This window comes from Lepisosteus platostomus, chromosome 23 (genome assembly GCF_059453375.1).
Source record: "Lepisosteus platostomus isolate fLepPlt1 chromosome 23, fLepPlt1.hap1, whole genome shotgun sequence".
NCBI classification, from domain to species: Eukaryota; Metazoa; Chordata; class Actinopteri; order Semionotiformes; family Lepisosteidae; genus Lepisosteus; species Lepisosteus platostomus.
The window spans coordinates 13,115,268-13,138,008 of record NC_142633.1 but is presented as its reverse complement, the minus strand read 5'-3'; the positions used below and the strand labels follow the sequence as shown (position 1 = coordinate 13,138,008).

The following is a 22,741-nucleotide window of genomic DNA, read 5'->3' as shown; positions in this document are numbered from 1 at the left end:
CATGAGTTAGTGTTACAGATTGTAATTTGTGTCAAAGTTTATTGAAAAATATTGTACCTCTTCTAGAAAATATAAACATTCAATATTTACACAGGACAAAAACAAGCAATATTACAAATCTGTACATTCTTAAGTAATGATTCTGCTACATTCAGTGTGTGTAATAAAATACCTGTTTTTGGTCCCTACTGATTATTTGTACCTCAATACTGAGCTATAGACTACTATTTTTACATTCCAGTTCTTTGGGGTAATCATTCCTTCTAAACTAAACATTTTATATTCAAGTATCATTGTGTTCTTGCTGGTGTACAGGTCAGTGTTTAAAACTGACCTTTACATTTGGATCTCTGGTAATCAAAAGATAAGAGTACGTTGTATGCAATCAGTCTGGGAACTATTATTTCTACCCTTAAGGTTTTCATGTCTGAACAACATTTAGCGTCTGTCAAAGGCTGATATTGCCGTTTACTTTCATTGTTTTCACCACAGGCTGCTCCTGTATAGCCCCCAGCCTGTTCAGCTGTCCTCCTGTTCTTCCATGTAGCATAAGCAGAGGTGTTCTTTGCTCAGGAGAACGAGGGAGTTGCCACTAGAGTGCCAGCTCAGCGTGAGAACCTGGAAATTTCCTGAAAAGAACAACAGAGTTTGATAGAATGATGCCGAAAAAGCTTTTGATATGAATGAAAACCCTCCCAAGTTTTAGTGGGCGTTAAGAACAGCAATTGCAGTCAGTTCTGGGCATGAATGTAGGCAACACTAAAAGAGAGAGAACTGTCTGACAACTTCTCATTCTGTCAATGACATTTTGGTTGTATATAAAGGTAAAGGTGGTCCCATCTCCTGTTGTGGGGTCAGTCATCCTGATGAGCTCTGATAAAGCAGACTAGCTGCTGGCTGGGAATTTGCAAGACAGTTCTGTCTCCTGCTGAAGAAATCTGTATTGCTCAGTCAAGCTGCTTGTCCGTCACAATGCAAGGGGTAAATAAGTGAAGCCATGAAGATTGCTCTACTCTGTCAACAAGACCATGAAACAACTGCTAACAGTTAGGAGCTCTAAAGCACTGTGCTAACAGAACTGATACCACAAAGTAACGGGTACAACGTTAAAGAAGTAACTTGCACACAATGGGTGAATTCAAAAGTTTGGTCCATCATTTCTCTTTTTAGTTTTAAAAAGGCATAACTTTTCAACCCTAAAGTCTGCATAGGATTGAGCCCTTACAGTCAAAGCATTTCTTTTAACAAAAAGAAGTTAGGGAAAATAAAGAGTGCCATTTATTCTGGTCTGTAAAATGGATCTATTTCTTTATGGAAGATCAGGATGACAAGTAAGAAAGGAGTCTTACGTATGAAAAGTAACTGCATTCACATCCAGGCAACATCAGACAGAAGACCTCCAGACATCTGTAACTTATGTTCTTTTCGGCAGCAGCCTCCTGCCCCCTCTCTCCACACGCTAGTGCTTGTGCTTCCTTACCTTCGACCGGCACTTGCACAGAGACGCAGCCAGCCGGAGACCACAGGAAGACCTTGCTGCTCCCGGTGCAGACTGCCAGCCGCGGGCGTCTGGGGTCCCACTGGAAGCCGCGCACGGCCGCCACCTGCTGCAGGACCACGAAGAGCCGGAGCTTCTGCATGTCCCAGATCCACACGTTGTTCGGCATGCTGTCTGCAGGGTGGCAGACAAGCAGGGCAAAAAAAAAATCAGCCCTGGTGTGAATTCCAAAGGTATCGTTTTATGAGATCAGGCGCGGCTGTTGTCTCCATGTGAATTTGGAAGGGGGGTGGCTGTTTGAGTACCCACAGCTCTCACACATAGCCTGCAGTGTTGTGCAGTCTTTTAGAAAGTTGAGTGTTGGGTAATCCAACTGGACAGACATGTCAGGTCATGAGAAGCCCCTCTGTGACTGAGAGGTGCAAGTCTTACCATTAGAGACCATTTGAATTAGGATTCAGCCTTGATGACTTAATGTGTTTGACACATGTGGCATTAGTGAGTTTGGCTTTATTGGCTTTGAGTAATATTTATTATGAATAATTTTAATATTTTGCAGGGGTGTTATTACGCAATGACCTAGAAACTGCCATAAAAGCTGAAAAAAAGTAATTTACATACATTTATAACAAGAGGTCTGTATTGCATGAAGGCATGCTTACCATTTTTCGTCGCAAGGTACCGGTTATCTGAGCTGAAAGCCATGCAGGCGATGCCAATTTTGGGATTTGCTCGATCAGGATCTGGTTTAACAACAGGAATTTGAACTGGCAGCGGGCAGATCTCATCTATAAAATTGAGAAAGAGGTACGAATCCTTAAAGAGAATGCATACATACATCAATATGTATTAAGATGCACTTTAAACCTTCAAAGTATTTCCAGCTGTAGTACAAATATTTGTACATGTAAAAAAATACAGGAATATGATGACAATCTACAGTGTTGTAGTTTTTTTTCTTTTTGGCAATATGTCAGCCTTCTCAGTTTTCAGTTTGTCAGTTTCTGAACAGCAGGTGACAGGAGGACAGACAGGCAGGTCATGCATCTATTTCTGCAAGAATCCACATTTCCATGTGACATTACAGCACATGCTTCATGCTGAAGTAGTACATGCTGCTCTCTAAAAACTCCTAAGAAAGACTAGATGGAGGGACTGAGGGTGGTAATGAGCTCTTGTTCCACCTCAGTTGAACTGCTTTAAATGCTGGTCTGATCTCTTGAAGCATGGGAACAGCTGTCTCAATTTAACCCTTTACCGGCATCTTTGAACTTAGTCAACCCCACTAAGCAGGTATCAGAAAGAGCTGGAGAAAAGCTAGCAAATAGGGCAAAAAGGTGTTGAAAGAAAAAGGTGTAGATAATTTGGATACTGCTCTTTCTCAGCCTTGAAACACTAGAAAATCAGTTGTATGACAGGAAAAAAAAGACATACTTTGACATGGAGCAATGCGCTATGGTAATACATTGTTATCATGATTTACAGCAATGTCAGTACAAATTTTTTAAAATTTAATTCATCCAGATCGGTTTAGGCCACTCACATTTGCTCTGGGTGCTGAAGAGCGAGTTCCCCATGGATAAAGTGTGGTGGAAGGACAGATCCTCATTTCCAACAACAGGGTGTTTTTCTACCTCTTTATACACAACCTTGTGAGCATTAGAAAAATAAAGTGAGCACAGCAATCCGGCAGACAACACCTTTGAGAAAGGGCACTGCATCAATGTGACGGAGAAAAGCACTGGGCTGTGGGGCAGGGGAAGGAGACGTCTGGAACCTGACCCCTTACAACATTCTTAAAGCTGCAAGGAAAACAGCAGACCCATAGGGAAAATAGTGCATAACTCCAGTAACAGAGGCTGCAAATAAATGTATACTATACATGTAAAGAACAATTCAGTATCTCTAACCTGGGGACAAGTGACCCTTACTAATAGTTAAATATACAGTATGGCTCTTAACAGAAAACTGATTTTTCTCACATATGCTTTATTTATTGGCTACTTCACTGTAGTTACAAAGTGTTATGTACCTTAAAACATAACATACTTACCACCTTGGAGTTGCTAATGACTGCAGGATGCTCAAATTCTGTGATCTTCTTCCAGGTAATGTGATTTAGAATTCGCACCTGTTTCAGTTTAAAGAATTTTAGTAAAAAAAAATGTAAAAGTCGTACCCATATACAAACCCACAATGGCTGTGGCGAGCAAGTTGAAAGGTTATTTAATGTTGCAGGAGAAACTTTGGAGATGAATTGAGAAATACTAATAATAATTTGAAGAAATTACCTTTTCATCATAGCTGCCAATAGCCAGAAACTGACTGCTGTGGCTCCACACGACAGACTTGATGCCTAAAGACCACTCATAGGCACTGTAAGTAGACAGCAGACGCCCATCCAGAGAGTACAGCAGCACCTTGTACTGGGAGATATTGGTAGGATTGTGTTTTGGCTTACATATCACACATTCCTTCTTTACAGCTTGTCATTGTTCATTTTCATTATTTTAAAAATACCACTTGAACTTTGTGGTCATGAATTTGGCCAGCCAAGCTTATATCAGATAAAGTTTTATCTTGGCTTCCTTAGCGATTACATAGACCTCTTATAAACATCTGGCCAGGGAGTATGAAATGTTAACAGGCTTGGCTGAACCACTCCAGAATCTTTTAAGAAATTAACTTTATTGCCTGTGTTGAACTGTCATTTCATACTTTTGTAGCTTATTAGAATGCCTTTCAAAAGGCATTAGTCAATTAATTAGAAACTTAGTAAAAAGAAAAAGATCACAAATTGCATCAATTTACAGCAAAGAAAAAAACACTTGATAATGGTATGAAATCCCCCATATATAAATGCAGAGCGTTTATATTAATTCACACAATTGTGGTTCATGACCTAAATGGTTTTATCTCTGCAAAGTTTTATCCGTGTCCCGAAGTGTCATGCAGACAGTATTAGTTAATCCCAGCAGGTCAGTTACCTCCAGACACGAGTCCAGCACTGCCAGCACACAGCCATTGGGAGCCCACTCAAGTCCAGCCAGATCCTGAGTCTCCGTTTCAAAGTGCTGGAATGAGGGTGACATTCCTATTATGTTTGAATTATACTTAAAAAGGCAAAAAAAGTTAAACAGAAGAACGTATAAATCATCCCCCTCAATTTTGTAGTTTTCCTACACTGTTCCAGCACGTCACTATTAAACCATCAATTTCTAATGTACTGGTTAAAGTAAAATAATCATTTGAGCAGGTAATATGTAAAATGATGTAATTTAGAGATTATCACAAACCCTTAGTACCCATCAACCTTCAAGGACTTTCAAGGATTTAATTTACTTGCTCAATGTTCAAGTGTTCCCAATCTCTAGAAGCGTCTGATTTAGAATGGCCTATAAAATTTACTTAGGTTGGTGATTTGTGGTTTATGAGAAATATAGTTCACTTTTCCATCCTGTTCTTTGCAGCATGCCATCTTTAAAAGCTTCTGTAGTCTGTTCAGGTGTTCATTTTTACACTGCAGCGATGTTTTCTTTCACACTTTTACTAATGGTCTTATTCTTTAATGTTTTGTATTCTTCTAAATAAAGAAGGCTTTTTTACCTTCTTTTTCTCCTTTTTAGTTCACATTTAGAGTTTTTGCGTGATGAGCAGTGTTTTTGCTTGTAGTGGACAGTTCACACTGGCGAGAGTTAATTCCTGCCTTTGGCTGGTTGCCATGACAATCAGTTCAATTAAAGCTCTACAGGTGTGAGGCCTGAGCTGTGTGTCCGGGACCTGTCCCTTGGAAAACCCAGGGCAAAACAAAATAGCATAAGCTTCCTCATTAAATAAACTGAATTTTTAAAGAAAACATATACTTGCTGAAAGTATGTTCCCTCCTGCACACAAATACAAGGCTCTCAACTGTGCAAACGGACCAAAGCCCTGATTTGTGCTTATAGGAGTCATGAGTGAAACGTTAGTTGCCAAAGGGAAACAAAAGACAGCCCCCAAAAATCACGACTGTCAAGATGGAAAATTGAAACGTCAGCACGTCTGATCAAGATGTTTAAAGGTAAGACCAAACCTGCTTGCCATGCAGTTTCTTTGACCAATCTTCTTTGGCATCATTTTTGTTTTTGTCTGCAGATACAAGACTTAACTTTCTGTGATGGGTGGTGTCCCTAATTCATGGAACTAACATGCAGCACCATTACAGATTTCTGCATTACAGATAGTACCTGATTACGCTTTAAAGGGTTACTTTAAGAGATTTCAGTAACTGTTTCATCTAAACTGCTCTTGCCCAGCCCCTGGCTCTGGCCGAGAACAGGAAGTCTGCTTGCCCCTGGGCTGGGGGGCCACTCACCCTCAGCAGCTGCCAGTCTCTGCACACGAACACGCTGACGTAGTCCTTACAGTCCCTCCTCTCCGCCAGGGCCATGTAGCGGCCGTCTTTGGTGAAGTCAATCCCTGAAATCCACAGACCGACGCGTCTTTAACATCATAAGTATTAACAGCACAGGTGAACTCCACTTTAAATTCAGCTTAAGGCTTTCTTTAAGAGTCTGCACACACCTGTGCATTTCTTCTGTTGTTTGACAAACGACAGCACATACGGTACTTTGGCTGAGAAAGCATGCCTGTTCTTTTGCGACTATCCTCTTAGTACACCTAGATCAATTCACAAAGCTTTGCTGTAATAGTACCTTTCTGTCTTTTGCAATACACTGCAATCGATTGGTTCACTTACACCAACAAGAAAATCAGAGGTGATCCCAGAGCAATCAGAGCCTCAGCTCAATAAGAATACTCAATGTTTTACCAAAAATACATTGAATATTATTGGATCAAATTCATACACACAAGAGATTTACACAACCAAATGGAATTATAGGGGAACAGATGCATGGAGTATTGCATGAGTGTGGCACACAGTAAATTCTTACCACTTCAATTAATAATACAAAGCAGGAAAATGAAAATTTTTTAAGTCACTCAAGAACCCTCAGAAAACGAGCAGACTGTCATAATCAGCTTGAAAACGGGAGACTCCGTCTGATTTGCAGCTTCTCCCTTACTCTGTAGTCAAATAGGGCTTAAATACTGTTGCTTTCAAGATTGTCCTGAGTGCTGTAAATGCTGCCATAGTCTCTGGAGGGCAGCAGTGCGTGGCCTGTGCCCAGAACGATCATTTTTACTCGATGCTGACAGATATATTTTGTATGCTTTTGCCATTTATTGCCTTGAGGCACAGCTGTCACCAGATGCTAATGCTTACTATGCAGGTCCTGCTCTAGAGTTACCAGTCAGTGCAGGACAGCAGTTCATAGCTAGCAGGGTTAATGCAGGTCTGTCCCAGCCTCTCTCAAACATGTATACTCACCCTGCTGACAAGCTTTGGGGTATTTGATATAAGACACAGATTTGGTGCACAAGGACCAGACTGTGACTCTCAGCTGTCAGGGGAAAAAAAACAAAACAAGAAACAGTCAGTTCTCTTAGCAGGTATAAAACATACACACAATGTGAAGCACATGTATCCATTCCTTACCTATCTAGTGTGAAATACTGATGACTAAATCATTTTATTCAGCATACATGGTATACTGAAGATTAACCTGTGGTCTTAGCGTTGTGACATTCTGTAATTGGTTTACCTCTGTTCTCCTGTAATATCAGTAGTCCTTCTGAAAGATACTCGGCTTTAATGAAAAAGAGGTTGGCAGTACTAATGGTGTTACAGCAAGGAAATAGGTTCACTTTACATCCATGCTGTCTTTACATGCATTATTTGACAGCAGTGTGGCTACTTTCTTTCTACATTTTTCCAAGGTTAAAAAACTTTGTTTCTGAGCATCACTCCGTGAGTTATCCATGGATCTGAAAGGATTTGCACTTGGCCAAGGTCAAACAAAAGCTGGGACTAGGTCAGTGCTGAATGCAGTTATTCCAATTCATTTTCTGAACCAACACTTTCCTGTTGAACGTGACAAGGCTCTTAAATCATGAAGGAGCTTTTGCTGTGCTCAATCTGCAAAGTGCTTTTTAATGTAAAGGAATGATCTGCTATTTACTGACCATGTACGCTTTGTAACATAAACCAACAAACTACAGATTTTTTAATACATCTTTGAAACCCTAAATGAAACCATCTGTTGCACTTTTGTATACAGAATGTGCACCTGCATTGGAGATTGTACCAAAGAGATACAAAATGCATCTGAAGACTGACAAAAAGTTGATTTTCTTAATTGAAACAGTGGAGAGAGACACAACAAAAGAAGAACTTTCATTCAGCACATCCTCCACTAAGACACCTGGTCTGTGTTCCAGACAGGTTTTTAGTAATACGGCAAGCAAAACTGTATATTGTATTCTAAATGAGGCCTAACTAGAACACGATGCCATTTTAACATGAAATCTCTTAAATTAGTGGAATGAGTATTGTGCTTTTCTTAATGTCAGACCCTGGCAGATGCTTCCAACACTTATGTTCCTCAGCTCTGGCCTCATCTGGGCACGTACTGATCTCCCTCCAGGAATGACATGCTGCACACGCGATCAGACAACTAGGAGGGATGCTTCCTTCTCGGTTTTCCCCACACGTTGCTATAGAAACCACGTCAATAGAGCTCAAACACATCTTGGGTGAGTCTGGTCTTATCGGGTGGAAGAGGGTAGGTCTCTGTCAGAATGCGTGCCTGATTAATGTAACCCAAGAGCTTAGGCAGCAGCAGCAAAAGGTATATTAAGAAAACAGGCGAGAAATGCCACTCAACAGCTCCGGCATCCCACGCAACATTTCAGTAAGTAAATCTACACCTCAAAACCCACACAGATCCAGGCCGGACAGGCATAGCTTTACCGGGAGCAGTAATAGGGAAGGGCTCTAACTGTCCCTTCAGCTGTTGTTCAGTGATGTGAGAAAAAAGAAGGCTCAGTAACTACAATCTTTAGCTAACCATTACAGGCCTTACTGCAGTTTAATGAGCAGCACCCAGCACAGGATTAGCTGGTACATCTAATTAATGTGAGCTTTATCTGAGAAGTGCCCACAAGGTACCTTGGATTGAGAAGGCTGACACTCTTCATATAACCACTGAAGCATCACAGCTGAGCAACACTGCTGTATTCTGAAAGTAACCTGATAAAACAGCACCCCCTGCCAGACAACCAAAAAAAAAACCAAATGATGCTTTTAAACAGCTGATAGAGGGAGGTAGATCTCAGCAGACAACAGTTATAAAAAATGTGTGAGAGACTGACTTTGTGGGGAATCTTTACATAGATGGGTCTGTCAGCAAAGGATTAGGTTGTATGCATTCCACATCACAAAACATTTTCAAACTAATATAGCACAATTCTCCTGTTACACGGTTATAATTTTCAGCAGTCTCTAGTACTGTGGGTCAGACATTAGACTGTGATGATGGATGTGGGTCATCACGATAAAGTTAAAAAGAAGCACTATATTTGCAGTTTTGTATGTGCAATTAAAGGCCAGGTAACACCACTACTCTTTTTGAGAGACGACAGGAGATTTTTTGTGATCTTGGTTTTACGTCTCAAAGAATAGTGCCTTTTTACAGTATAGTATCCCCGTCACTGTGCTGGGGCATTAGGACCCACACAGACTGCAGGGTGAGCACCCCCTACTAGACCCACTACCCCACCAACACCTCTTCCAGCAGCAACCTGGATTTTCCCAGGACGTCTCCCATCCTGGTACTGGCCTGGCTCACACCTGCTCAGCCTCAGTGGGTTGCCAGTTCTGGGTTGCTGGGTGATATAGCTGCTGACAAAGCACCCCAGGTCAAGAATTGAACCAAGGGCCCCAGCAATCTAAGGTAGTAATGCTAACTGGTATGCCACCGTGCTGCACGTGATCACTTATCCTCCTGATTATTTTTCATTACCATTCAATCAGCAAGTGGATTAACCGTGTCCATCTGCACAGGCCACATATTACAATTACAACCATCTGACACCAGGCGATGGTTCAGATGAAATAGAACATTAGGAGGCCAAATAATCCTAAAAAAATACAGTCCATTTCATGTCTAAATATGAAAAGCAAAATATCCTGTCCTTCCATGATGAGCCACTTATCGGGACAACCAACCATATCTGAGTCACTACAAGTCTTCAAATGTTCTTCATTTTATAGGCCAAAATGGCTTTATTATTTAGCTTGATTAGGCAAACAACAGTCATGACTTTTTATTGCCCTGTAAAAAATAACTGACCAATAGTAAACAAACGTTTGCTAGCGTGTCATTACGTGGAATTATCACCCTCAAAAGGCCGAGACGTTCTTACAACCATGAACAGAGTGAGGTGCTTCAGCCTCGACTCAACTGGGCTAAATACACCGGCTCAGCCTTTTTTCAGTCACTGCCGTGTTGAGACAGCTGTTAGGTTAGTGAGAAGTGACTGCCCGCACCATTTACTTGGGTATTTTTAAATTACATGTTACTCTCCTGAGCAGGATTATAGTGTGATGTAGTGAACTGAGTGTGAGGGCAGTTCGATAAAATGTGTACATTCCTTAATAAACACCATAATGGATACACCTGAATGGGCCGATAACACGGCTGTCCAATTGAACCTGATGCCTTAACTTTCAATTACAGTGTTACTTTTACAGTGTCACTTGGAAGTCCTGCTTTGGCACTCTCTTCTGTCGGGTACTCTGAGCCCTCCTTGACAGCACAGCGCGAGCACACGGAGACGCCCAACCTGTGAACAACAGTAAAGTATTTCCGCCTCCCAACCCAAGAGCCAGGCCCGTTCCCATAGGGCCATTCAGGCTCAGGTCTGCTCTTCCCTCTTGGGTTATCATTTCTGCAGTCCTGTCTCTTTCGGCGGACCGTGCCAGCTGTGAGGGGATAAATTGTGCTGGAGTGTCCCAGCGGTCAAAGGATATACTGTACTGTACTTGGGTGAGTGGAGGTGGAGGGGGCAGGCAAAGAAAACAGACGCTGTAATAACCCCCAGCAGCTGTCTTAAACAAGTTAATTTAGCATCCTGTTTACAGCCAGTGTGAAACTGAATCTTGATACATACACCAGCCCAGCCTGGCAAACCCTTAATGAGTCGGAGGGGGTGAAGGTGAGGTCAGACTGTGACACGGCTCCCCCGCAACTCCTGGTCAGATTTTTCCCCATTAAAAAAATCTTTTTTTGAAGAGTTCCAGAGTCAAGCCAGCTTTCCAGTCATTTTCCAATTTACAGCCTCCTGTGCCATTGATGTAGCTCCCTGCACACTGATAACCAAACTTGTTTGAGTACGTGTTTGTTGTCTGTTTCAAGAAACATTCCTCTGGACAGCTTGTCCTTCCTATATTCAGGCCTGGTACACATTACACCCTTGGCAGCCCAGACAGTGACCCTCACCAGATCTTTTTTAGCCACACAAACAGTGAAACATCAGCTTGGTTCAACTTTGTGAGAAGGACAGACACAAAGAAACATACCAGCCTCCCCCCCTACACACACTTTCCTCCCTCGGACACAGTTGCACTTGGACTCAACACCTGTCAGTAATTTTTGGAGTCAAGTTTAGGCGACAGTCTAGCCCTCCTGAGGCACAGTGCCCAAGCATAATCCAAACAGGCTGACGGAACAGACTGCATGCCACATTACTACTTTATTATAAATACATACAGGACGACTACCATTTTCCAAGAGAAATGCAGATGTGCAAGGTAAATGCAAAGCACTGCTTTTAATGTACTTGAACATACTCCTTCTGCATGCAAAGTAATGTTATTACCTATTTATTAAAGTTTTGCTTGCTGCACCTAAAAAGAAAAAAGCAAGATAATGCTATATATCCGGTAAAGTGTTTTTTTTTCTTGTAAATAAATAAAAATCTTAGGAAAGCCTAACTTTATGGATTGGATTCAAGTTTCCTGAAGGGGGCAGTGTTATAATAAAAAACAGGTAAAAACCGGTCTTCTTGTGAGCAGATTTACAATTCATATGACAAAAGCACAACGCAACTCTTTAAAATAGGCAAAATATTAAGAAGCTCCTTCATATAATAATATTTTGTCTCGGGTTTACTTCTGTCAATCTTTGTGGGTCTAAATGTTTCTAGTACAATCGCAAGGAAAGACTAAATAATAATGCAATTATGTACCAAGTCAAAAAAAAAACTGAATAAGCAAGATCTGCTTAAACCCATGTTTCCATCTGGATTAGCGTGGACTGGAATGAGAGTTTGCCACAGCAGGCAATGAGAGGGTTAAGGGAAGCTTTAAAATTGGAACTGTCTGGCTGCTATTTTCAGGTCCTTCCTTACAGGCAGCAACAGATGACCTCAAGTAAAGTAAAGCTCCTCATGACTTCACGCTTACATGAAACTCCGTGGTGTTGAGAATATGACGTCCGTCCGGACTCCAGCGCGACGAGACAAGTCCCGCTGATCCCTCGTCTATCTTACAGTGCCAGTCTGGCTGTTCCAGTGACCACACCTGTGGACACACCACGGGAAAGCGTTAACTGACCCCAGCCCTGATAACACTCTGACCCACGGGAAAGTTTCCCTTGCCGCACGCCCACTGACTGCCCACTGAAAGGGTTACAGCATGAAGGACCGGCGCTGGATACCTTTGCAAAGGTAAAGATTTCACGTTTCTATGTTGCATTTTAAAGAAAACGAAGCTGATTAACTTCCCAGCAGAAAAAAACAACAACTACTGTATCGCTGTCTAGGGACTCTGGCTTTTTAAAGTTTTGTACACCAGCTGGTTGTTGACACAAGCACAGGAGATGAAGTGTTTCATATTCCATATACAGTATGTATTTCACTCCTGAAGGCTTGATTCATTAACCCCCTACCATGGAAAATCGATAAACTTTAAAATCCATGTAAGGAAATGTAAATGAGGTCAGAAAAGCTGACTAATGCTTTGTGAAGACTGGCTAGTTACATAATCCAAAAACATTTTTTTAAAACTATTGCTGCAGCAGTCAGTTTGCCCAATAGTGTCAAAAAAATGAAGGGTAAATCTAAACATTTTTAAATCATCACTTTTTTTTTTTACACCTTTTATTGCTTCCTTGCTTGTTTTAAAATTATCCGTCTAATTTAAATTGACAAAGCAAAAAGACTGGGATTATGGTTATAATAATTCCACCCACAAGCTATTTCTATTTCTTGCTTATTTTTTCAGTCATAGTAGGATGAAACAATAACATTTAGGCTTTTTAACATTTAGTCTAGTTGTACAAATTAGAGGGATATTTACAGGACTAAAACTGGTCAACTTGGATGGCTTCATAGCTTTTTATGATGGATAAATGTAGATACAGTCAAGTACACAAAGCCTTAACTTAGCTCAGTAACAGAAACCAATGTATAGACGCTACTTGCCTGCACCAGCCCTCTTTTGTACAAAGCACAGAGGATGAAGAGAGAGTCTGAGGACCACTCGACATGCTGGATCTGGTCCAGACAGGTATACAGGTGCAGAATTTGCAGGGTGTTCAGGTCTCGCACCACCAGGCGGTACTGAACACAGGTGGCCTATGACCCAACAGTAAAGACCAGTGAGGAAGTAGGTCAAAGCCATTGCATGGTTCTGCCTGAACAGGGTTATGACAACAGAAGAAGGTAAAACACAGGACTCGGTACTTTCTCTTAAGCTAAAAATGTTGGTTTAAACTGCAAAAATAATAATGCAGAAATAATGCTCTTGGATTAGGAAGGACGTTACACATAAAATAAGATAAGATAAGATCACTTTATTAGCCCTATACAATTTCTTGCATTAGGAATTTGTCTTTTCGCATACCCCACCTTGCTCTCCATGAGACACACAGACACACAGATAGGGAGAGAGATCCTTAGCCACAGAGCTACCGCTCCGCCCAACACATTACAATGTTATCATTCAAGTTATTATGTGAGTAATTATTCTGTCAGAATTGTTTTAAAAAGAAAACAAATGAGCCACAACTTAGCACAGTGATACCTACTAGATATTTGCCATCTGGGGAGATCTTGCAGAGCTGATTAGAATGTTTAAAAACTTCAGAGAAATTCATCTTCTAAAGGAGAAAAAGATCAGAGTGGAGTTGTGCAATTTAGCCGTACTAAACAAAAGAAATGTCAGCGTGGCCCAATCATGGAGACTCGTGGGTCTGCGGGTTTTCTGACTCTGACTTTAAAGTAGCAGCATGTGAAGAGGCAGAAGGAGCTGCTCAATTGGTCCAATTAAGCAAGTATCGAGCTCGTTCCACTTGCTAAGAGCTGAGCGAAAAAATGAAAACCTGCAGACTCACTGGCCCAACCTGAAAGAGTTCAGCACATTTCAGACAGACGAGCAGGAGAGGCCAAACTTGGTCCTGGAGAGCCACAATACAGCAGGTCTAAATTGTTCATTTATAGAGCCTTGGCAGATGTGTGTTTTTTCCAGTTTAGAAAATCAATTGGTTCGATCAGGAAAGCCACCCTGTGGTCTTTGACAGCTACAGGGTATGGAGCTGTTCAATGCAGATTCTCTCTCTAAACTACTCAGCTGAACAAATCCGAAATTATTCAAAATATTAAAATTCTAAGTGCACATCAGGTGAAAATAAAATCATTAATTAAACAATCCTGTTGAATTCTGGATCTCCAGGACCACAGCTAACAACCTTGAGATAGACCCTGTGTAGCAAAATTGAATGATTGATATGAAGAACTGGATTACAATATGAACACCTTTGTAATTTTGAACTTCTGTTTCATCATAAAGTAACCACGTCTGCACATCATTCTGGTCGGACTTTTCATTTCGAAGAATACTACAGATACTGTGCATCTCAGCCGTCAGCAAAACCGATGCCGTTATGTTTTTCTTATTGTTGTGCTTGAATCTACGTGAAGTTTTTTTAAAACTTTTTTGTTTTCAATCACATATCGTATTGTACTAGTACCATTAAAATGTAAACAAAACAATGTTTAGTTTAATGCAATATAGCGGACAGCACATTATCAATCTATGAATGTCGATTACTCTCTTAAAAACAGGTGGCAACATGAGACCCAACATGTTGTAAACGCTTTTTCAAGACAACCGAAGCAAATGTCATAATCGAAGTAATATTAATATATAAATCTAGTTAAAAGGACTAGAAGCTATGAAAACCCAAGGTTTGTAAAAAACGTTTCGATATTCATGACAGCTACTCTGGTAAACAAGTTGATTCAACATGCACAGACGAGCTTTATTACAGTTTGCCTGTTCATACTGTAACGCATAACCTACTGTTTTGAAATGAGAAATCACATACCACCACCAAAACCGAAATATCACACCATTACGTTTTTCAGTGGCAATGCAACATGCTCACATTTACCTGTTTCGAGTACCTTGTATTTCCAAATCAAGAGATTATTCTCCAGCCGTTGAACTGAAATCCTCTTTGAGGAAGTAACATAACGATCTCGGATGATTGGCGTGACGAACAACCTATCAAGAGCTGTATTTGTATTAGTAACGCCTCCAATAAGCGTTTGACCTCTTTCTTCGGGACTCTGGGAAATGTATTTTGTGTTTACCTGGTTTCCATCGACAGTAATATTTAATCAATTGCTGTCTGACGGTTCTTGTTCGCAGATCAGCTTTACGCTGCTCATCACCGTGATTAAGTCATTACATACACATATACCCGAGACTGACATTCATTATGCTTTAAATATATAAATTGAGTTTTTAAGTTTTTTCCCTGTTCAGTCTAAAAGACTGAGAAATGTTAAACCGTGTTATAATGTTGTTGCACATCGCTATTCCAGTAACTAATATGCGCTTCAGTCAATACCTTCGTTAAGAAGTCAAATGTGTTTTCTGCTGAATTTTACAAACAAAACCAAGTAAGGGAAAATGAGTAAATTCTGATAGAAAGGAAAAGCTATAATTGAAAGTGATTTATTCCCACTGACCTTGAAAATGGAACGGCTAAACTACAGCTGCTTATTGTTACAATTTTGTTAATTTGCTGTCTTGTCGGAATAAAAGGCAATACAGCAGTCTCTGGTGTCTGGGTACGCCATTGAGCCTTACAAGTTAACCAGACCCCCCAGTGAGTAAACGAAACCCTTCCCGCTCCTGAGCGCCCCAACGGCGGCTAACACGCCTTCAGCTTTCCCTAATTCCCACAGCCCAGCCCTCCCGCCCCACTTAACAGACTTTCCTCTCTTGGAAAAATGTAGCCGAGAACTGCCTAACCCGAGGAACGAGGCTACTATTCGGACAGGTGTCTCAAGATGATCTCCTGACATTTTTCCTCCTTTTCCCAGAGAGGAAAGAGTTAAAAGGAAACATTGTACAGTATATGATTATTACTTAATGCAACAGCTCGCTGTATTGTAAGCTGGTGAGGAAACAGTCCCAATGGCTTGACGGTTGGGGTTTTTTTCTATAGTTTTTGGTCTTCGTCGTAATTTAAGGAGAATCGTTTTTGCTTGGCGCATCTCTAATGTCATTTGTTTTCACCTTTATCATTTTAACAAGGATTGCTGCTTACAATTTCTTAGGTAAGTGCATTTCTTCCCGTTTCTATCAGCAGTATATTAGATGCAAAAGTTCACAATGATATATTAAGTTACATTTAAAGACAGGGTTACAGTAGGGCATATTTTTCCGTGAACAATACGTGTGCCTTTTGTCAGCAAAAGATGGACAGACGCTATTGTGATTTTTTTAAAAGAGACTCATCCGAGGCACGCGTTAAACCAAGAGGAAACTGACACTTATCCACGCTCAAGTTTACAAGCACTTTCTTTTTTAAGTACAATTTATTGTGCAGAACGTATAAGATTCTATTTATAAAAGGTCAGAACATTTAAAATTATTGTTGGCTAGGCTTGTGAAATGACGTTTAAGGTGGAAATGCAATTGATATATATATACAGTATATTGATATATATACAGTATATGGTATATATATATACAGTATTACTCTATTTTTTTAGGATATGAAGCTTGTGTTTCCTGTACTGTATGTCAACTTAATCGAGGCATGTATGCTTCTTTTTTGGCGTAGAAACATTCAGAAGCATTTCTTTAATCGACAGATGCTTTTCTGAATCTTGGGAATGTAGATATCAACGACATTGAAAATAAATAAGAAGTATTAAATGCATATACATGTTACACAATTTATACTGGTTGTCGATTGAAGCACAAAAATATTTTTAAATTATTAAATTAACACGAGTCTTTTAAAACGGATATATCCTGCTAAAATAGTTACGATTCTATCTTTTAAATCCTCTCGACATTTTTATTGGTATTATTTTTAACAGTGCTGTAAGATGTTACTATAAAATCCTGTCAAAATGTAGTTGTATTTTGTATTGTATATCATAGCTTTTAAAATTCTGAGCAAAACGAGCAACATAATAAATTTATCAGGCACTGGATACGACTGAACAGTACGAACCGATCAGAAATACTTAAGGACCACTATAGACTGAATGACTTAAAAATGTATGAATGCAGATGACCATATATAAAATAACATTAGTCAAGACCAAATGTACCCCCAAAACAAGAATAGCATTTTAAAACAGCAAAACTAAAAACGGAAATTTAAAGGACTGGTCTACCTAAAGAGAAATTAGCTAAAAAAGCTTTCAGGCATAAATTTAAACATAAATCGTGTAAATCTCTGTCCAGTTTTCAGAAAAAAAAATAATTTTCTCATTAATTTAAAAAATGGCGTAATTGAATAAGTAAAGATTAAGTTAAATAATTAGGATTAAGAGCACACTTTATATAATTATATTTATCCTTAAAAGAGTTACATACTATGCTTTCTCCAAATCGTTCCAAAAGCCAAAAGGTGCTGGTGTACACCAAAAAAAAAAAAAAAAACAGACTGCATATTTAACAGTTTTTAAAAACATGCTTTACAGTTTGTAAGTGTCACTTGGTCAACATTTCAAGCATGCTTTTCGAGACAATTCGTTGGGAGTAAGTTCCTCTTCTGCGTTATACTCAAACCACTCAAAGCCGTTCTAAGAAGTAATAATTAATTTAAAGGATCAGGTCTGAGTGGAATCAAACTTATCAATTGAACCGGGAATCAATTTTATGCGGCATGTGACAGTTTTTAATTTGCGCCTGTTTTGCAGAAGTTATTTTTTATTTCCAGGCTTGCTAGTAGGGTTTCTTACATTGTGCAAAGCAACTTGTATGTGATGCATTAAATATGTTGTTAAACATTAACCTTAACATTTTTCTACCTTTCAGTACCGCTAGTTTGACGATGAGGAGTGAAATTCGGGGTTTTGGGATTTATTAAATTCTCCTTCTCCCCCTGAAAAATTAATCTGTACCTAACAGTATTGCATTATCACAAATTAATGAAAACCTTTCCCAGTTGAGAATTAATAAGCACATTCATTTATTACTGCGCGGGTTAACAAGAAGTTTGCAACACTACGGAGAGTTCCAATGTATAGTCCAGGGAGGGATGGGTAATGACCCTGGAGAGGAATGACTTGTATTGTGTTACTATGGTGGTTGCCATGGGTGCCACTGTAGCTAACTTCGGGTGTAAAACAGGTGAATCGAAAGTACGTGGTAACCTATCCAGGTTGGTGAACCACACAGGGGCCGTGCATGTTAACCTGTTAAGTCTTGGATCCCTTAGGGGAAAAAAATCCCGGTATTATATTGATTTGGGAGAAGGAAATGCTATTATTACTGTGCCATACGTTAACATACAGTATGTTTCCCATGTACTGTAAAATTCTTAATCTGCTTTTTGCGAAATCTATAGTTTTTGTGTTTAATTTGCTTTATCACACCATCGGTGCGTGAACACCGCGGTACCGTTTGTAACTGAATGCTAATAGTAGTCGTGGGCATTACACTTTCAATGTAAACAGCTTTCACTCCGGAGGTAAAAGATCTGAAGTCCAGTGTATTCTCACTACAAGGGCTTATTTTATGCCTTAGATTGGAATGGAAGAGCATAAGAACTTATCTTGCATCGAGGCATTAGAAACTGTTGAACTGCCGCCTGAGAGAGCAAGGTGTTTCCCCGCCACCTCAAGATGGAAATTCAATTCTCCTCGCGAACGCCTCCAATGGCTGACTCTTAATTACTCGATGCTCGGTACCCTTCCTCGATCCGCTGAGATCTCAAGGCAGCAGCCTCTTCGGGATTTGCACGTGTCTAATTGAACAGGTGTGCCGAGGACTAAAATGTAAGGCGCGATACCGTTTGGTGAACACAAAAAGTATTTGGTTGTGCAGGAGATTAAAGATTAAAGTGGAGATTATCGAGCGAGATAGATCTCTAGGAAGAAAATTAAACTCCCCTTAAAATAACATTTTAGACCTCTCAAGAAGAAACAGACGAAGGCCACTTGTCCCACAGTTTTGAACTGAAGTTGCAGCTACCTGGAAAAGAGTTTAAGTGAATTTCTAGGACTCTTTTAAGCAACGCACATTAAACGCTGTTACATAGAAAGAAGAAGTGACAGTGTGTTAATTCATTATTATGAAACATTCATTCATTACAGGCCAAGAAAACGATATCTGAGTTTATATGATTTGAAAGAGTCGTTCTTAAGGGACCTATAGAGTTTCTCCTGCGATTACCCACAAACAGGGGAAACATTTAACCCCAAGACAGTTCTACAGTAGGTGTGTAAAACCAACACTGTCACAGAATGAGTTGGTCTGCCCTGTGGCTTCCAATATCTTCTATTTATTAGTGGCATTTTTAAAAAATTCAGATTTCAGTTTGATTTTGGTGAATAAAGGACCTTTACTGAGAATGCTTTTTGAAAGGGGGATCTTCCAAGTAGCAAAGGTTGAGAAAACCCTAAAAACACAGATTCCTAAACTCCACAATGCTTCAAGACAGAGTGGGAGGTGTGAGTGGACTAAAACCTAACATGCCAAAAATACAGTGGTAAGGATGTGGCAGTTCATACATCGCTGGCATTTATGAATTCAGATTTTTTATGTAATGATGATATGGGAGGACAGCGCTGAGCAGTTCCACTGAACGATTGAATCAGGACAGTAAAATAAGTGGGAATAAATACCACTTACCTTTCTTCATTTGCACTCCTTCTGTTCCCTGTAGAGCACTAGGGCCAGCGTTATCTTTGTAATTAGTGGGTCCTTCTCATCAATTTTTGATCAAACATGCCCAAACAGGTGTCCCTTCTTGCAGTCCTTCCCAGTGATTTCCTAATTGGTTTTAATAACAAGACAGGAAAACTGTCAAATCAGTAACACTTCCGGCAATTTATACAACCAGCTGCAAATTCAACTTTACAGGAGCAAAACAAGGGATTTAATTGGGAAAAAAAATGGGGACATTCCATGTGTGAAGATGCAGTTCCAACTTAAGAAATATTGTGAAACACTGACAGTGCATTTAGAATTTGGTATATTACTAGTGGTACTATATTAGAAGAAAGCATAATACACTTAAGAATACTATTTTAAGGTATCTTTTAATTTTAGAGGAAATTATGCTTCAGAAAAGTTGATGCTTTATTTTTAGAGGGAATGCAATTATGATGTGTTGGAAAAATCTAACGTACCTCATAATATGGCTTTATTTCTCAAAGATTTGAGAAGGTAGTTCTATAGTCTCCAGTTCTACAGATCTTACCATCATTCATAAACAATTTAAAAGAGAATCTGTGTGACAGTTCTGATACGCATGCCCATTTCATTTGCAGAAAACCCCTGGTCATTTACACTGCCAGGACTTTGCTCAAGTTTCTGTAGTGTTGTAGGAGCTGTAAATCAGCCAGATACCCTTCTTCACCTTGGTACAATTTCGGCACATACTCTATACATATAACAAGAAAAGAGAAAGAAAATGTTTATGGTAATAAAGATGTTCACAACAGTCATAGTGCATTCATTACATACCATGTTAATGCCCAGTGCTTTGAATTGTTTATTCTTTTTGTTGCCATTTCTCATTGGCTACAAAAATGAAAATGTAGAGTCTGTATAATGATGTACCGCATGTGTAGAAGTTAATATTTTAAGAAACTACAGTATTGCTTTACAAACCACTTGACTGAGTACACTCAAATAGTGGGTCAGTGTGCATTTCCAAGTTCAAATCAATAATATTGACTAAAGCTAAGCCCCACTAAACAGGATGCACATGAGCTTATTCTTGTTATAACTATGTTATACTCAGTCCTGGATAACAAGAAGCAGGGTCTTCAGATGTTCATTGAACTCCAGCTCTTTATTACTAAATGAAACCAACCATAGTCTTAATTAGTGGAGATTAACAAGATTTTTAATCACTGAATTAAGGCAGTTATAAACACAAACCACAGAGACTCTGGGTTTGAGACCCCCACTGTTAATGAAAGCAACAGTTTACATGCTTTTATATCCAGTGAGCATGTAAGGTCTGTTGACTGAAAGTCTTCTAAATAACACAAATGTTGTAACAGAGGGGTCTCAGTTTCAGACACATCTTCTGAGCTCTGGAGTTTCAGAAACTGTTAGTCTCTCCAAGGGTGCTGGTGTCTCTCAGATCCTTCCATGCACATTCAGAAAACGAAACTTTCCGCAGAATGACACCTCTCCTCACGCTAAAGAAATGTTTTTGCCATCTGCATGACATATCTCCTGCTGAGCCTGTTTGCTAGTTAATGTTAGTTAACTCCTTAATGCTCTAGTAGTTAATAATGCCTTCACCCTTCATAAATCTCTCTTCCTTTAACTCAGCCATCTTCAATATTTCACCAAACTGCGTGAAAAGTCTTCTAACTTCTTGACATGGTAACGCACTTGCAGTGCGTAAACTATTGAAAAGCTTTTAAGGGTGTATTGCTATCTACCTATGACTTGTCCATGGAATAGTCGGTCGCACCTTCACTTTACTGCGTAATCTGTCCAGTTTGAAGTAATTCAATAGTCCCGCCCCACAACACTACTATCAGTTCCGACTTAAAGTTGGGAGCCTTTGCCACACTTTTCGCATATCTTTCTCCGGCCCCAATGCCGTTGCCTGGGCGATATGGGACGCTACATGCTGAGCCGCATTAAATGTAGTAAACAGTACAATAGCAGGCCGCTCCCGTGGATTTTAAAAGCCCCAGAAGACAGCTGAGTGCTTAAGCAGAGGCGAGGGGAAGAGTAAGTTACAAATAACAGTAAGCCGTGCTTTCTCGTCTCAGTTGTAACAACTGAAGCCATAGGCGAACTCTGAAACCGCCACGGTGGTTTTCTTTGAGTAAATCTTGTTGCTTGTGTTATTCTCGGTCGTCTTGCCGTTCCCTTTAGTAGCACAATAACATTTTTACACGAGTAAAATTTTGGAGATTAAATCAATCTTAATTGAATGATACTGTTCTTATTTTGCTACTGAATGCTTGTCGCGTACTTTAATTTGAATTCTAGGACAACGCTTTAATTTGCGTCCGTAACTTTTCTGGAAATATACTGTAGGCTACTGCTTTTTTCCCCCAAAACCGACGTACACTGAAATAGACGCAGACATGTCCTTGACGCGCTCTTATACATGATAGGCTTTATACCCTCCTTTTCTACAACAATCCTGCATTGTATTTAATTTGCGTTTTAAAAAATATTTAGATATGATCAGTTCGTTGAGCAATTGCGTTGGATCAATGGTGTTGGAATGAATGGGACATAATTCTTTCGAGCAAACTAGCCGAAACGATACATTGGTACTTTAATATTGATGAATTCTCAACTTGTGTGACATCTATCCTAGGTTTTCTTCGAAACAACATATAAAATACGTCCAGGGTAAAGACTTCGACATATCACTGCAGTAATATTTCAAGATAACTAAGAGGAGCGTAATCATACGTAATTACTGTATATGTTTCATTATGAGAGGCTGTTCTCTATGACCTAATAACAAACTTTCGACTGCAGAAATACGATGTAGTATTATATATAATAATAAATAATGCGCTATGCTGACCACAAATATGATGGTGGTGTAGTTTAATTTATGGTGTGGTTTTTAATAAACTCAACGTGATTGTGCCGATCCTTCGTGTTTACAGATTACTCTCTACAGTACACCCTTAAATCACAGTTGTATTTACACTCTTAACCACTCGGTGAAAGTAGAATTGTCTGCGCACACTAGGTAAAAGTGTTTTCTTTTAAATGAAAATAAATCTCTTTTATTTTGATGCTGACCCAAAAAATCAGGGGTCTTCAGTTCTGGCCATGTAGATCTTAAATCTGTAGGTTGTATATGTCACCATTAAACCACCAGT

General features: G+C 39.7%; 2 protein-coding genes across 6 annotated transcripts in view; one reads left to right on the top strand and one right to left on the bottom strand.

The window, feature by feature from the left end:
- Positions 1–12: 12 nt before the first annotated feature.
- On the bottom strand, positions 13–14,952 carry wrap73 (WD repeat containing, antisense to TP73). 3 transcript variants are annotated; one of them, XM_088616788.1, is made up of 13 exons: positions 14,836–14,952; positions 13,471–13,542; positions 12,866–13,018; positions 11,847–11,963; positions 6,870–6,942; positions 5,853–5,956; positions 4,486–4,572; positions 3,790–3,924; positions 3,552–3,629; positions 3,042–3,147; positions 2,161–2,286; positions 1,481–1,672; positions 13–629 (listed from the first exon to the last, which is right to left on the bottom strand). In XM_088616788.1, exons 2-13 carry the CDS (start codon positions 13,537–13,539, stop codon positions 520–522), a joined length of 1,350 nt encoding a protein of 449 aa, XP_088472914.1. In that variant the 5' UTR covers positions 13,540–13,542; positions 14,836–14,952; the 3' UTR covers positions 13–519. The 3 variants fall into 3 exon arrangements, with proteins under 3 accessions (XP_088472914.1, XP_088472916.1, XP_088472917.1); XM_088616790.1 differs by having other exon boundaries at positions 14,849–14,921; XM_088616791.1 differs by having other exon boundaries at positions 14,830–14,901.
- Positions 14,953–15,769: 817 nt separating this feature from the next.
- Positions 15,770–22,741, top strand: part of tp73 (tumor protein p73) — a 58,715-nt gene continuing 51,743 nt past the window's right edge. The window contains exon 1 of one of the 3 annotated variants that reach the window (XM_088616810.1): positions 15,770–16,012. The gene's annotated coding sequence lies outside the window, so the exon portion shown is untranslated. Of the gene's footprint in view, positions 16,013–21,472; positions 21,638–22,741 lie in introns of those variants that run through there. The other 2 variants (XM_088616808.1, XM_088616813.1) reach the window with 2 other exon arrangements.